At 39.6% G+C, this 18,023-nt stretch overlaps 1 protein-coding gene across 6 annotated transcripts in view; it reads right to left on the reverse strand.

The window, feature by feature from the left end:
• LOC130206860 (neurexin-1a-like) overlaps nucleotides 1–18,023 on the reverse strand; it is a 241,291-nt gene that overhangs the window by 19,738 nt on the left and 203,530 nt on the right. For all 6 annotated transcript variants that reach the window (XM_056435082.1, XM_056435081.1, XM_056435086.1 and 3 more), the window contains one exon: nucleotides 16,835–17,154. In XM_056435082.1, the coding sequence (XP_056291057.1) occupies nucleotides 16,835–17,154 (320 nt within the window). The remainder of the gene's footprint in view (nucleotides 1–16,834; nucleotides 17,155–18,023) is intronic.

Genomic DNA, 18,023 nt, shown 5'->3' on the forward strand with positions numbered 1-18,023 from the left:
GTAGTCACCTCACAGTACAGAGAGAGTGCACATTGAGTGGCTGCCATGTAAGATACAGCTTCAGGCAGATTACACAGGCGAAGGCTGGATGCCTTCTGCTAGCGACATGCTCTAAATGATAAAATCTTAATATGAAATTCATAACACTATCTGCCTCCATCTACCTCCTACGCTACCCCCCTCCACCCCCCATTCTCTCATTTATTTTTCTCTTGCCTATGCGTAAACACGGCTCCATAGAAGTATTTTACATGGTCGACTTTGTCCCTCCCCCTTACTCCTGCTTTCACACTTCTCGGATAAATGAAATCTGTCTGCAATGAAGCATTTTCCCCTCTGGATGCCCTGATATTTTCCTTATCTGAAATCGAATCTGGTGCTCTGTGCACGTCTGTGGCTCGCCTTGGTAGTAATCTGGCCTGAGAGCAGAGAACTGCCCTGGAGGAATATCATACACTAAGGATAAGCTAGCGAGTGAGGGAGGGAGGAATAACAATTACCAGAGAATGGCTTGTAATCATGGCGCTTTCTATCTAAATGCTAACATACATCGCTTGTCATTTTGGAGAAACTTTTGGGTTCGTTCTAAAGTGATAGTCTTCATTTTCTTGTTCCTTTCCCTCAAAATCTAAAAATAGCTGACAAATATAAGCGTGTGTTTTGGGAAAAGCAAGATATGTGCAGCTTGGCCACAAATCACTGTCTTCCTGACTTCACCTGCTTCTTGACATGCACTCCCAGTCCCTCATCAGGTGACAGCAGCACATTTGTCAACTTGATATAGATGCCATCCATGCAGAGATTAATGTAAGCGGGTCTCAGTCCCCTGTGTAACATTTGCAAAAACATGACATGAGGAAAGAGGAAGAGAAGCTGTGCCCTACAACAGCAGACCAGGTCGCATGCACCTCCCACACCAACCCTGTATCACAAAAATTACGTTCCCCCAGACCTAAAATGCAATTTGCAGTTACGTTTGACTGAAACGTATTTCTCTCCAAATTACGTTTGACTGAAACGTATTTTTCTCCAGATTACGTTTGTATTTGACGTATTATAAGAACAAATACGTCTCTGATCAACGTATCTTTGCCGTTTGTTATCTCTCTTTTCTACAATGCTGTTATGAATTGTAAAAAGCGTCCTCTAGTCTTATTTATTATTATGTTATATATGTTGTTTCGCCTGCGTATTCTGACAGCAATAAGCGTTGTCGGATCATATGAATTGGCGTGAAGACTTGCTGCTGGTGACTCTCCTTTATTTTCTTTTTTTAGGTGACAATACATTAATTAAAACTCGTAAACTATCACCACCTCATCACCACCTTAACAGAGTCAGTCCCATACGGGTCAAATCAACTATTAAACTTGTTATAAAATGCGCATCTGTCCGTAATATATACCATAAAGTTCGCATTTTAACCTAAAAAAAATGCGCTTCCTTGTTACCTTTCAAAATAAAAGTCCGATTTGTCTGTTAAGCGGAAGTAGTATAAAACGTCTATATTTATTCAAACAATACAATATAAAAGGCATACATCAAAATCAATAAGGAAAATGCTGAACAGTCAAACAACTCAAAACAATAAACCCTTCATGGGGTTATTTACAGGGCGTGTTTACTTCTCATCAAACAAAAGAGCAGGTATCTGGAAAATCTGGGAAATAATTTGGGAATTGTTAATAAAACATGATTTACCCTTCAACTTCCACTGATATGCATGCAAACTAATACATCGCTTCACACACACACACACACACACACACTGACAGAAACACATAGACACTCACATACGTACACACACACACACAGGCAGAGACACACATACTCACACACACAGACACACACTCTCATCGCACACTCTTACGCACACACACACAGACAGACACACACTCACACACACACACACACACAGAATGACAGACACACAGACACACTCTCACACAGACACACACTCAGACACACATACAGACACTCACATACATACAAACACAGGCAGAATCACACACACACACCCACACACACACAAATACACATGCACACACATGCATACTCTGCAAACTGACCTTTGACCTCCCAATTGTCTCTCAGATATAACCCTACTGCTATATATTAAATATATTATATTTACCTAAATATAAGACTTTGAGGTCGTGGGGGGAATCCCCTCCAAAAGATTCACAAGAGAAAATTGTCACCGTGCCAATAACCCTTATACGATCCTTAAAACCAGCCTTTTAGTTAATTTTGCACACTTTCAATCAACTTAAAGATCTGGATTCTTTTCAGATTCAAAGAAGGGCATCTGAATATGATATACCCTACAGTTTTGGACCGATAGCTCTGAGCTAAGGGCCCCAAAAACAGGTCCAAAGGGTCAAATTGGGTAAACATGTCAGAGCTTAGCTTTCTTTTCCAGGTTGTAGCCACTCCCAAATGGGATAGAATACAATTGAAATTGTTCATATAGTACAAACATTTGAGGAGTTGTTAACCTTTGAAGGAAGGAATTTTGTTTTTTTCCGGGTTTTTAAACCCTTCCCAAGCAGGGATGCTAAGTGCTATATGTTGCCAGCCTACATGGTTGGGCCCCATTTGGGAGGGGCTACAACCTGCAAAAGAAAGCTAAGCTCTGACATGTTTAGGGGAAAAAAAGCTAAAATCAGCCCAAGCTCACAACAGGGTCTCAGATTTTTTAAACCACACAGCCTCTTCAAGTCCTGGATTTCAGACAGTCAATTAACTCTTGTGTGTGTTTCGGAGGAAATTTCACCCCATCACCTCATTGTAGGCCCTGTCCTGAGTGTCTGTGTTCAATTTGGGATTTCCAGGACTAATATTTAGGAGATTATGGCCATTTTTGCACTTGTCAAAAAATATGCAAATTTAAGAGAATAAGGCCCAATTTGACCCTTTGGACCTGTTTTTGGGGCCCTTAGCTCAGAGCTATCGGTCCAAAACTGTAGGGTATATCATATTCAGATGCCCTTCTTTGAATCTGAAAAGAATCCAGATCTTTAAGTTGATTGAAAGTGTGCAAAATTAACTAAAAGACTGGTTTTAAGGATCGTATAAGGGTTATTGGCACGGTGACAATTTTCTCTTGTGAATCTTTTGGAGGGGATTCCCCCCACGACCTCAAAGTCTTATATTTAGGTAAATATAATATATTTAATATATAGCAGTAGGGTTATATCTGAGAGACAATTGGGAGGTCAAAGGTCAGTCTGCAGAGTATGTGTGTGTGTGTATTTGTGAGTGTGTGGGTGTGTGTGGGTGTGTGTGTGATTCTGCCTGTGTTTGTATGTATGTGAGTGTCTGTATGTGTGTGTCTGTGTGTGTCTGTCATTCTGTGTGTGTGTGTGTGTGTCTGTGTGTGTCTGTCATTCTGTGTGTGAGTGTGTGTCTGTCTGTGTGTGTGTAAGAGTGTGTGCGTATGAGAGTGTGTGTCTGTGTGTGTGAGTATGTGTGTGTCTCTGCCTGTGTGTGTGTACGTATGTGAGTGTCTATGTGTTTCTGTCAGTGTGTGTGTGTGTGTGTGTGTGTGTGTGTGTGAAGCGATGTATTAGTTTGCATGCATATCAGTGGAAGTTGAAGGGTAAATCATGTTTTATTAACAATTCCCAAATTATTTCCCAGATTTTTCCAGATACCTGCTCTTTTGTTTGATCAGAAGTAAACACGCCCTGTAAATAACCCCATGAAGGGTTTATTGTTTTGAGTTGTTTGACTGTTCAGCATTTTCCTTATTGATTTTGATGTATGCCTTTCATATTGTATTGTTTGAATAAATATAGACGTTTTATACTACTTCCGCTTAACAGACAAATCGGACTTTTATTTTGAAAGGCAACAAGGAAGCGCATTTTTTAAGGTTAAAATGCGAACTTTATGGTAGAGACTGTGTCTGTCCCACGGCCACTTCAATTAAATAAATCAAAAGTAAGCAGAAGAGGAGTCGTACACAATAACCTTATACAAGTTAACACAATTATTTCAGCAGTGCAACAAAATAGGTCTATTAAATGTGGTCTCCTAAATATTCGATCTCTGTCATCTAAAGCTGTGTTACTGAATGATTTAATATCAGATAATCACATTGATTTATGTTGCCTAACTGAAACCTGGCTGAGCCATGAAGAATATGTCTGCCTGAATGAATCGACTCCTCCAAGTCATATTAATACTCACATTCCTCGAGGCACCGGTCGAGGAGGTGGAGTAGCAGCCATCTTTGAATCGAGCCTATTAATTAATCCTCAACCAAAATTACACTACACCTCATTTGAAAGCCTTGTTCTTAGTCTTTCACATCCAACCTGGAAAACACTACAGCCAATTCGATTTGTGATTCTGTACCGGCCACCAGGTCCATATTCAGAGTTTATATCTGAATTCTCAGAATTTATATCAAGTTTGGTTCTTAAAACCGATAAAGTTATTATTGTTGGAGATTTGAATATCCATGTGGATGTTGATAATGATTGCCTTAGTGCTGCATTCATCTCCTTGTTGGACTCGATTGGCTTCTGTCAGAGAGTACAGAAACCACTCACAGCTTTGGCCACACGCTTGATCTTGTTCTTACTTATGGCGTTGACATTGAGCATTTGAACGTCTTCCCACAGAATCCTCTTCTGTCAGACCACAACCTCATAACTTTTGAATTTATACTACCGGAGTGTACTCCGTTAGTCAAAAGTTTCTACACTAGATGTCTAACTGATAGTGCTGTAGCTAAATTTAAAGCGATTCCTTCTGTATTTGATTCGATACCACGTCTCAATATAACAGAGGACTCCTGGTCTAACTTTAGTCCGTCCCAGATTGATCATCTTGTTGACAGTGCCATAGGCTCTCTGAGAATGACACTGGACTCGATAGCCCTCTGAAGAAGAAGACAGTGAGGAAGAGGAGGTTTGCTCCTGGTATAACCCTCAGACCCGCAAACTGAAGCAAAGCGTCACAAAGCTTGAACGCATATGGCGTTCAACTAATCTCGAAGAATCCCGCTTAGTTTGGCGAGATAGTCTTAAAACATATAAGAAGGCCCTCCGTAATGCCAGAGCAGCCTATTACTCATCAATAATAGAAAAATAAAAACAACCCCAGGTTTCTCTTCAGCACTGTAGCCAGGCTGACAGAGAGTCACAGCTCTGTGGAGCCGAGCATTCCTATAAACCTTAGGGGTAATGACTTTATGAACTTCTTTAATGAAAAGATTTTAACTATTAGGGACAAGATTAATAATCTCTTGCCCATAACCAGTGCCAATCTGTTCTCAAGTGGAATGGCCTTGGCAACCGCAGTATGCCCAGGTGTATATTTGGAGGATTTTCTCCTATCAACCGTGACCAATTATTTTCAACGGTTTCTACTTGAACACGTCTACCTGTCTCTTGGACCCCATCCCGACGAGGCTGCTTAAAGACGTTTTGCCTTTAATTGGCGGCTCTCTATTAGATATTATCAATGTGTCTCTGCTAACAGGCCACGTACCACACTCCTTCAAAGTGGCTGTTATTAAACCTCTCCTGAAGAAGCCCACTCTGGATCCAGAGGTGTTGGCTAACTACAGACCGATCTCTAACCTCCTTCCTCTCCAAGATCCTTGAGAAAGTGGTCGCAAATCAGTTGTGCGACTTTCTACATCATAATAGTTTATTTGAGAAATTTCAATCAGGATTTAGAAAACACCACAGCACCGAGACGGCACTGGTGAAAATTACAAATGACCTCTTAATGGCAGCAGATAAAGGACTCCTCTCTGTCCTGGTCTTGTTAGACCTTAGTGCTGCATTCGACACCATTGACCATGACATCCTGTTACAGAGACTGGAGCAGTCGATTGGCATTTCAGGCACGGCACTAATTTGGTTTAAATCCTATTTATCAGATCGATCTCAGTTTGTATTTGTAAGATGACGCCTCGATAACCACCAACGTTAATCACGGAGTTCCACAAGGTTCTGTGCTTGGACCAATTTTATTTACCTTATACATGCTTCCTTTGGGCAATATTATCAGGAAACACTCCATAAACTTTCATTGTTATGCAGATGACACTCAACTATATTTATCGATAAAACCAGAGGAGAGCAACCAACTCTGTAAAATTCAAGCATGTCTTAAAGACATAAAACATGGATGACCTGCAACTTCTTGATGTTAAACTCAGACAAAACCGAAGTAATTTTAATCGGCCCTGAGCACCTCAGAGATCAATTATCTGGTGATGTGGATTCTGTAGACGGCATTGCCCTGGCATCCAACACCACTGTAAAGAATCTTGGCGTTATCTTTGATCGGGACTTGTCCTTTAACTCCCACGTAAAGCAAATCTCAAGGACTGCATTCTTTCATCTACGTAATATTTCAAAATCAGGCACATCTTGTCTCAAAAGATGCAGAAAAATTGGTTCACGTTCGTTACTTGAGACTGGATTACTGCAACTCCTTATTAGCAGGCTGCTCTAATAAATCTCTTAGGTCCCTCCAGTTGATCCAGAATGCTGCAGCTCGTGTTCTCACTAAAACTAAGAAAAGAGATCACATCACTCCTGCACTAGCTGCTCTGCACTGGCTCCCAGTAAAATCAAGAATCACTTTTAAAATTCTTCTCTTAACCTACAAAGCCTTGATTGGTGATGCTCCATCATATCTTAAGGAGCTTGTCGCACCATATTGCCCCACTAGAGAGCTACGCTCACTAAATGCGGGACTACTTGTAGTTCCTAGAGTCTTAAAAAGTAGAATGGGAGCCAGAGCCTTTAGTTATCAAGCTCCTCTTTTATGGAACCAGCTTCCAATTTCAGTCCGGGAGGCAGACACAGTCACCTCGTTTAAGAGTAGACTTAAGACCTTCCTCTTTGACAGAGCTTATAGTTAGGGCTGAATCAGGTTTGCCCTGGTCCAAGCCCTTGATATGCTGCTATAGGCTTATAGCTGCTGGGGGACGTTTAGGATGCACTGAGTACCTATCTCCTCTTTTTCTCTCCTTAAGGATGAATTTTCATCTCTCAATCACACGTTACTAACTCTGCTTTCTCCCCGGAAGTCCTTTTGACTTTATGTCTCATGGGGTCATCGGACCCTATGAGACGGCATAGATCCTATCTGCCTGATGGATCGTCTGGGTCGTGGAATTCCTGCTCATGACTACGCCACTGTCCTGTTGAGACTCCGCCCTCCTCCTCCCCACCGCCATCTGCCTGATGGATCGTGGAGGTCTCCATCGTGGAATATGCCTACTATGAACTATTCATACACTCTGTCATATTCATTGAATGTATTTAACTCTAAATCTGTCCTTCTGTACACATTACATCTATTGCATCTGTCCATCCTAGGAGAGGGATCCTCCTCTGTTGCTCTCCTCCAGGTTTCTTCCCTTTTTTTCCCCCTGAAGGGTTATTTGGGAGTTTTTCCTGGTCCGATGTGAGGTTTTGGGGCAGGGATGTCTATGTGTACAGATTGTAAAGCACTCCGAGACAAATTTGTAATTTGTGAAATTGGGCTATACAAATAAACTGAATTGAATTGAATATATAATACTGCATCTGTCAGTGAAGCAAGCCATTTAATAGAAATTGCTGTTCATTCCCTCAAGCTTAGAGCATCTCAGCAGCATGATGGTCAATCCCAAACATCTGCATTGCGGGGGAATCTTATCCCGAGGATGGTTTTTTTCTGTGAATAATTGAAGGCACAACAACCTCACAGGGTAGTGACACTCTAAGCTAAACACTGCAGTCCATGAGACAACTATGTTTAATATCCTGAATGGAATAGGACTCATCAAACATCACTGAATCATTCTCCCTCTTAATATGGATCACTCTGTGTTTCCTAGTAACCTCTCCGTTAGTCATGGATGTGTCTGGTTTCAAATTGGTGAACAAATTAGAAAATAAAAGTGTGTTCGCTTTCCATCTGACATTATTCCTTTAAATACAAATACTAAAAGGAGACCAGAGAGAGAAAAAACAATCATCATTAATTTCCTATTTAGCTCCACTCGGTGCAGGCATGAATATTAAAATCTGGCTCAGATTTAAACTGATTCGATCTTGTTATCATGGGAAATAAGGACAATGAAGTAGGGTCCGGCTGATCTGAAAGTAATGCTCACTTTGATAAAAGTTCTGTAACGCTTCCTTGACTCAAAACATTTTACAGTTACATCTTTTCTTTTTTTACACTACATTAGACTTTCAAAATAAAAGAACAAATTGCTAGCAATTCACTCTATTTTATTTCAAACAAAAGCCAAATACTTTCACCTCCACCAACCACAAAAGAAGGAATAACAAAAAAGAGGATAAAAAGAGATGAGGAATAGTTAGATATTTCAAAACCATGATTTCCCTTTTTTGATGACAACTACATTCTAAGAGGACTAGGGTCCATATGGATTATTACCACATCTGTGCGAGAGGCTGGGAGACTCTGCATTTCATTTAACCGGCATCTGAGTTCGCTAGTGAACTAACAGAAAACCATTTACCTTCAACAGCCTGGTATCTTTCCTCCGTCTCTATGACTTTCAACACAAAGCAATACAAGCCGTCCTTCACACAACTCAGCAGTGAGAATGTTGTGTACTGTTTGCGAGTCGTGATCACATTGCTGACACCAGCACACATACAGATGGGTACAACTCCTAGTGCCATGAAATTTACAAAAAAAGTAAACCCATGCTTTTTATTCTGAAATACAATGAGCAGAAACCTTCAGTTCTGCCTTTCTTGTTAAATTAAGCATTTATTCTGTTAGTTGACGAGAAAATGGCCTTTTGAATAGTTAATAATAGGCCTGTCAATCAAAAACAACTTGATGCACGAAGTTCAGCAGTTTGTGTGTTAAATTCTTGGTCAAACTTAAATGAATTTTAAAGAATCTGGTGACCATTTTGCTCTTAGTCAAAAGAAAAAAACTAAATGGTTAATGTTGAACAATAACAAAGGTAAGACCAGAAGAGTTTGCAAGCAGAGCCAAATCTACTCAGAGGGACTCTGAGTAGATGTGGCTGAAAAGTTGACAACAACTACACAATGAATTTATATATTTAACATTATTTATTGTAGACTACATTTAAAAAATATTTATCGACTAAATATATAACACACGTAGGCTTTATGAAGATATTGAACTGACTCGACATGGTGGATGTTGGATGGTGCATTCATAGTTTAATTTCCCAACAGCTTTTGGCGAGCATCAGTATTCTCAAAATCTTGTTATGTTTCTTGTAGTAGTCGTGAGCCATTCTTTCAATGAAGTAGTGGGGCAAAGTTACCAATCACTCATTTGCTATAACAGATTTTCTCTTGGAAGAAGATTCTCTTGATTCAGAGGGAAATAGAGCAGTTGGCCTCGGTGTTGCCTTTTCAGTGGAACACAATGCATAACCTGGAAGCTAAACTACAGTACTTCTTACAAGTTCAGGGGATGGGAACCCGTGAAAACAGCTCCAAAAGAATTAGTGCAGCTGAAAAGAAAATGTTATTCAATTTAAATCACAAGGCTTTTCATTGCCGTCTACTTCTATCTTTGCACATTTAAATTCAATTACAAGAGGTAAAACATGAATCTGAAGGATTCTTTTTTTGGATGGTAGTTTTAGATATTTGGTTTTGATGTTGACTTGCTCATATTAAAAATGTAACAGCAGATCATGTATCTAAAATTAATGAAGACTGAATCATCCTCAAGATTATATCCAAGTATCATATTGTGGAGCAGAATTAGAGAACCTGCGCTGCATAAGTGCCGTTGCCTGAATAGTGCTTAATACCCAAGATAAATCTCAGGAGTATTGATGCATGAAGGATTAGTAATACATCGAGGCCGTGCAGATTTATTGCAGCCTTAGCTTGTAAAACAATAATCCCTACCGGTATCAAGACAATCATAATAATGCCTCAAGGTAGTAGCAGAAAGAAGAAAAGAAAAGACATAGTGCACGGATAGTAAAAGAGAAGCTGCACACTGAGCAGTTATTGGAGACTAAGTTGCAGAATTTTTTTGACCACAAGATTACTGTGACACTAAGTTTATTATCGTATTTTCATAAGAGCCAGGGAAGAGGCTACAGAGTGCTCAACCACTGCACTGAAAGTGTAGCAGTGCAGCATGCCAATCTTCGATTATACGTGTGAATTATAGCGAGGCCAGGTTTTTAGCCCCTCGTCTCAGGGCCCCAGATAAACAGAGCCACGACGAGCCAGTTCAGCCGGAACTGAACCATGTGCTGCGAGTGTAAATGAAATGGCCCACACAATGCGTTTTGAATGTTCCTCACTACCCCTGAACGACCATTACACCCATCTCACCTAGGGTTAATTCAGAAATAGAAGGGCCAATTGGCTATTTGTTGGCAATGATGTGACATAGTGGCCATTCGTTCCCTCTAGGGACAGGCTATAATCTGCATTCATTGAATGCAGCAACAAGCTCCGGAACAGACATTGCACTCTGCTGAAAGGCTATGAAAGAAATATGGCACGCATGAAATGTCCGATTCTACTTTATGTTGCGTTTGAGGCATACTGTACTACATTGGCCCAAACAAGAAAGCGCTTCGAAAAAGTGAGGGTTTGATATTCAAGCGCTCTAAAGTATAAATCCTAATGATCTCGGCGATCCTCTGACTTTCATGTTAGCGCGAGCAGCAGGTGAAAGTAAACATTTTCTTTGTCCCGACAGTCATGGCGGCCAGACAGTGTAGCCTGACTGGTCATCCCCGGACTTTTCCTCTTCCACCACTATGAGATTGATGTTTTTGGTTGCGATTGAATTTCGGAAACTCTGGTTTGTGGCTGGTTTTATTGTACATTTGTATGACCATTTTGTATATTTGTATATCGCATAACAAAAAGGAAGAAATAATCAATACAAAGTGGAATTACCATATTCAAATTATATATATATTTTTCTAGTGGTAAACCCCTGCTCTCGTGTAACTGCTACATTGAGTCACTTGTCAAGTCATTTAACTACTAATGCAAACAAAAAATTAAAAACGAAAATAAAAATGAATGTTGTCTGGATATTATAAAAGGTAGAAAACACCGACTGAAGTAAACATTGTTAAATGCCAAATGTAATATCAAACAAGCCAAATGTTGTGCAAACTCATATATTCCCGAAACATAGCTACAGGTCAGTAACTTTACTGACATACTATCATAAGTATGTTATTCATTTGATACACATGACACATATTTCACTTCGATCCATCGGAGGAGAGGGATCCTCCTCTGTTGCTCACCGATAGGTTTCATCCTTTTTTCTCCCCGTTAAAGTTTTTTTGGGGGGGAGTTCAGAGGATGTTGAATGTGTATAGATTGATTTTAAAGCCCTTTGAGGCAACATTTTAATTTATGATGTTTTACTCACGATTTACAAAATTAATTGAATTGAATTCACCTTATATTACAAACATGTTAACCTGGAGTTGTATATCCTTGTGTCTCTATGATGCTTGAACCAACACCAGCTTTATCGGATGTTGCTGAAGACGGCACTGGAGGTGGATGGCAGCCTCACACTATGGCCGCTTGTGAGATTTATATCCTGTATATCTGCTGGCCAGAGTTGATAATACAGAGCAACGCAGGTGAGGATCTATCACTGTCAAGAGCTCTCAATGGCTCTTCCAGATAGCACACCTTCGTCTTTCTTTAGCTGGGAGGGTAACAGCTACAGAGGGCGCTATCGCTAATCCTTGAGTGGTTTTGATTGAGCATCATCTGGTGTTAAACGCTATCTTTCTACAGCTTGACATTTTCCTTCATTTCGTTCACCAGCAATTCAAAAAGATGCACATGACATGTTGTTGTATTGGCTTTGGCTTCTATGTATTTCATATTTATTAAATTCATCACAATGATATTTAGCACTTGCATTTGCAGTGACATCCAGCATGGACTTTCACCAGGAGGTAGTTTTTGTTCCAAATAGTTCAATTGATAACATTGACATTTCAACTGCAAATTAACATTTGAATGCTGCACACCTTTTTGAGTTTTATTCTTTTAATTCTGTATTTCTTGCAGATATAGGTGAGGTTATACAATAGTGTTAGTTTTGTTCTATTTGGAGAATAATAAATAATAATAATAATAACCTTCAATTTTATATAGCGCTTCTCTAAATACCCAAAGTCGCTTACAGAGTCCAGAGTCCAGTAGTCATACACACACAGTCGTCCCGGTGGTGGTAAGCTACATCAGTAGCCACAGCTGCCCTGGGGCAGACTGACGAAAGCGAGGCAGCCAATCTGCGCCTACGGCCCCTCCGACCACCACCAACATTCATTCACATCCATACGAACCGGGGTGAGGCTGCGGTGCATGTCTTTATGATGGTGGGGGAAACCGGAGTACCCGGAGTAAACCCACGCAGGCACGAGGAGAACATGCAAACTCCACACAGAAAGGACCTGGAACCACCGGGACGACCGGGTTTCGAACCCAGGGCCTTCTTGCTGTGAGGCGACAGTGCTAACCACTGAGCCACCGTGCTGCCCTAACATTTCAATTGGATGTGTTGTTTCCTACTTTGATCCAAATACACATTTTCAATAGCTCTAAATGTCAAAATATATTGAAAGATAAACGTAAAATGGACAATATGTTTTCAAACGAAATATTCTGCTTCAATCTATATTTGTTTTCAATGTGGACAATAACTTAAAATATAATGACACCAGGAATTACATCTGTATAACCACCATAACATCAAATCATATTTCTCTTTTTTCTAGCACCATACAATAGGACGCAGTGCCATGCAAATAGAGCTTTCACACAAATTAAACTGATTAAACCATGGAGACAATTAACAAGAGCGAGGTCACCATTAAGCTAATAGAGCCTGACCATCGGCAGCCAGTGGTGTAATGCAACTAAGTGCATTTAATCAAGTGTTATACTTAAGTACTACTCTATGGTGCATGTCCTTCTAATTTTCTGCTATTTCATACTTCTAATTAACTCAGAGGGAAATATTGTACTTTTCACTACAGCATTTAACATAGTTTTCTTATTAGAATGTTAAAAACCCATAAAGATCCTATAAAACACATTTATATGAACTACATTATTGTTATAAAAATTAAATTAAGCCAACTAATAGTATAAATACAATTAAGCTAGCTTTAATATTGTATGCTGTTTGCATGTCAATGTATTAATAATAATACAAAAGAGTGTTACATATACAAATGTAACTGAGCATGTGAACTTTTACTTGGATACTTAAAGTTTTTCTTATTATACTTCCATACTTTTAAAAAGAGTATTTTTAAACTGTGGTATTTCAACCTGTGTGGTCGACAATTTGGGTTACAAATCAGCCGATATAGTACCGGCAATTTGAAATGTGTTCTCCAATTACCAGAAAGAAAATTTACTTTGGGGAAATCAATAATTATCGTGAAACAGTTAAATAAAGCCGAGGTAGGAATAGTTAAAAACGTTTCTTTAGGCAAGCGAAGCAAGAAGCCCGTCCAGGTGTATGAGTACGGTAGCTGGTCCATTGTTTGTGACCGCATGCAGAAGTAGATGAATAACAGGAGAGCTTTAAGGATGTGACCAGGTTCGGCTTCAGGGACACAGCCTCACACAGTAAGCTACCTTCTCTACGTAGGTCATGAAGCACGGCGCAGAAAATGCCACTTCAAAGATTATTTTACACAGTGTAGAATCTTTTAGTTGGGAAACCTCAAGATACTATTTAAAATAAAGGTAACATCAAGAATATGCCTATTTAGTTTCTCTGTATTGGAGTGGATTATAAGTCTTGGAATTGAATCAATCCAGTATACCTTAAGTAAAGGGGGAATTCTAATAACTATTAAAATAACAATTCTGACACATCAGTTTTTCCCATGGTGCATCTCTGCACTAAGTAGACAAGTGAGCTCTATGATGGTAATATTGGTTGTTAATAAAGCATGAGAAGACACCCAGTGGTTTGAGAAGAATGACATTAATGTAATGCTACCCATAGTATTTCATACAATAAACCCTCAGTTGAGCATTTAAATAACTTTTTGATAGGGCACCTGAGAAGAGTCCCCCCAGACCCTTTAAAATCATTATGCTATGGATGATTAGCACTGACTTTACCCTTTAGGAGATAAGTGGGCTAGTGCACAAAGACATATCCTACTTCTACAGCGCCAGAGTTACTGAAATATTAAATTGTGCTGGCATTTTGACCATGTGTGCACAGCAAGACAGCAGTGTTGACGGCTCACTTCTTTGAATAATAACGGCATCTATTGACAGTAATCAGCTATAAGAAACCAGGGATGATGTACACTTATGAGTAACGGATTACAAAGATTCAGGTTGGTTTCTTGAATATTTTTTCAAGGAGACAGTGAAGGGAAATAATGATGTTCAAGTTGATGAGTGCATACAAAAAAATTATAGAACAATCGCATCATTTTGTCCTCAAAACATCAAAATCCTTCTATTTTCTCTGTCAAACCTCCTGCACCCAAGGGTGTGTGTATACATGTATCCATCTATGTTTAGGAGGGGGCGGTGCTTTAAATGCAAATAGTGGAAGCAATAGACGTGAGTCGTGTCATCTGCACTGGGGCCGGCCGTACTAAAAATGTACGAGTCTCAGTAATGTAAGGCTCTCTGGATATAAAATACTTCACTGAACCGCGTTCCCATCAGAGTGGAGACTGAACAGATGGACAACGATTAAAATGCTGACTATTCAAGGTGGGAGACAGTGATTGCACCATCTCTTTTTACAGAGGCCAGACACCACGTCTTATCAGTGTAGTGTCCTGAAACACGAATGTCCCACCGCGAGTGGTCTCCATGGGCCGGTCGTCAAGTGGAATCAAACTGAAGCATTGACATCTCCCATGCACACGTTTCTGCATGCTTCATTCATCTCTCCGCCTACATCACAGAGCAACTCTTTAATCCTATAACCTTTCTTTCTGTATGAAAGCGTTAGATAACACCTAAACCAACACAGTAAGCCTCCAGTAATCTCCTTTACCCCAACTCTCTATTTGTCACTTTGAATTTGAGCTTGTAACAAAAGATGAAAGAACGCAATCTCTACATTTATTTTGCCCAAAATATTGTTATATTATCACTAACCTGCATGAAGCCTTACTGATAGACGACAAACATTTAAAACAATAGGCACAAGTAAATTCCCCCCAAATAATATCTAACATAGGCTACAGTTGAAAAATAATTGCACGGTACATTGCACTGCTGACAACAAAATCAATAGCTTATTGATTAAACTATTCCATATACCTATCATAATCGGCTTAGCATAAGCACATAATAATGTCAAGTATCCAAACATCTGATCATATCTAAAGCATGAAATACGGTGTGTGTATATATCTGTACAACACAGCATTTCTAAATGATCATGGTCATTTATACCAATGTATTTCTGCCCAGATGAAAATGCCTGAAAAAGGAGGGTGTCTCATCAAGCATGTTCTTTTCTGCCAATCTTATGGCTCCTTGGTGGCAATTTATAACACCACATGGCGCTGGGATATGATTATAGTCTATTGTTTGATATTTGGCCTGCATTACACGCTCCTGCAATGGTTCAGGAATCCTGCTGAGTCTGAGAGAAAACCATTCCACTGGATCAATACTTATGATTGTATTATTTGTCATCATCTGCAGACCTTACACAAACGGTTTAAATGGTCAGAGATTTAGAGATAGAGAGCGAGAGAACTTAGGGGAGAGCCGGTGACTAGGATCTTTACTGCTGATAAGTTTCAAACTAGAAGTGAAATTATCTGAGGGAGTGTTATTTCATAATATGAGCTGGCGCACTCGCTAAACTCAAAGAAAAACTTGACATTTTGTTCTGCTTTGAATAGTTGATCTTTTATAAAAGCTCTATATAAAAGATTAAGCCTGCCTTCAAAGATACATCAACATTCAAGGCATCTTTTATGCTTTCATTTCATTTCGAAGCAACAATGTGAAAATAAATATTTTAATGAGTTTAGTTCTGAACAATGAAACACGGCATTGCACCTCGAAGGCACTGAGACGTTTCTCCTAATATTCCTCAAATGCCCTGAGACATTAACTGCTGTCTCAATGAGACTGTGAAGGCATACAAATCAATCGGCATGTGGGCCATGAAGCTTCCGTCTTTGTTTGGTACCAACAACACATGAATCAATCAACATTCCTTTTTTTCTTTGCATCTTCTGCTCCATGCTCAGGAATTCCTGGAATATGCTCTGTCAGCATGTTTTTTGTAAGCTAATTCAATTAAATAAAGAACACTGTTACATTCCTATCTACATTTTAAATTACTGTACGCAAATAGACATTTCTAAATGGCTCTCTTTCGGTTCTTGGAAAGGAGTGTGTGAACGGTCTGGTTGCAGTTTGATAGGACGTATGTTTTGTGTTGCATTGTTTGCTCACACATTGTGACATCTGAGAAGTAATATGCTGCTGACCCACTCATGCAGGCAAGATAAAGATGATGAAGTGGACCAAGAGATGATGATATCTCACACACGCACACACACACACATGCTCAGCAGTGTGCCTGTGGCGCTGCTCCCAATGCTCTAACAGCACACTTATTTCCCTTGAGCTTTTTAGGTCACAGGATACAAGGTGAAGACAGGCATGACACAATTAAGTAAAGCTAAAGCTCCACTACATAAGAGCATAATGATGACATGTAATCGAATAATCCATAACGTGCTTAACGTCATGCTGTGCATTGTGAGTATTTCAAAATGGATCGAGTTGAGCCGAGAATGACATGAGTTTAAAGATGATCTTACCTGCTGAGGCTCTCGTGGTGTGGTCTGTTTGACTCGCCTGCTGGACGCCGTGGTGGTGGTGATCTCCATGATGGACGTGGACGTCTCTGAGCGATTGGCCGTGGTGCTTGACTGCGGTGTGATAGAGGAGGGCGAATCCCCCACAAGCCGCATGCTGCCCTGGACCCTAATGTTGGAATCCCCCTCTGACGCCATGTTAAACACCTTCAAGCCATTATAGTAGAGGCCCGAAAGCTGGCCCTGAAAGGATCGACTTCGGTCTCTCTCCCAGCCCCCAATCTGTATAGTGGTTTGGCTGTTGAAGATCGTAAGCTGCCGCCCTATGGGAAAACAATGTTACATATATACAAGAATGTCGGACGGTGGACTCAGTCACTTTTACTTAACATGAAAAATAAATAACCACAGAAAGACAGATTGTTTGCCCAGTGGCTAATGAGACCAATAAATTGTGGGTTGTAGAGGCAAACCCTGGTAATTTATTGCAGAAATAATGATGAAATGTTTATGATAAGAATAACAAACAAAACACAGGATTTAGAAAGTCAATGCAGTTTTGCTAAAAGGGCTGACTAATCTAAAAATAACAAGAAAAAAAAGATTAATCAGAAGTCGGCATGTTTAAACATTAAAAAAATTGCATAATCTTGAAAGTAATTTAAACAGATCTTTTGTATGCAGGAAATTTCCTGGGAATTAAGACAAATACATAAAATATTTGTCTAACGAAAACTAAAAAGGATTTGTTTCGTTATGCTCTGCCTATGTTGCTACACAGCAAGCATGGGAAAAAAAAAAAACATCATCTGAAATGGCTATAGGCTGTGAGAATTTGACTTGATTGTGTGTAATCTCACAAAAAGCAGGACACACTTCAGGAAATTTGACTCTATTCATCCTTTTAGCAAAAGCAACCAAGGGAAATTAAACAGAGCAGATAATGAAAAATAACAATATTTTGTGACAGCACTTTTGTAGCGCAAAACAGAAGACAAACAAACAAAAACATACAAATGATAGGGCTTATTTCACATTTAAAGTGAAAAATATGAATACGGTATTGAACTATAAAAAACAAAGCATGCACTCAATTTGTTTTATATTACAGTTCCTTGATCTAATGCCCTATACAATGTATATGTATGTAATATATTTACAATGTCTGTTAAAGGGACTCAGAATTCTGATG

This window comes from Pseudoliparis swirei, chromosome 17, assembly GCF_029220125.1.
Source record: "Pseudoliparis swirei isolate HS2019 ecotype Mariana Trench chromosome 17, NWPU_hadal_v1, whole genome shotgun sequence".
Classification (NCBI taxonomy): Eukaryota; Metazoa; Chordata; class Actinopteri; order Perciformes; family Liparidae; genus Pseudoliparis; species Pseudoliparis swirei.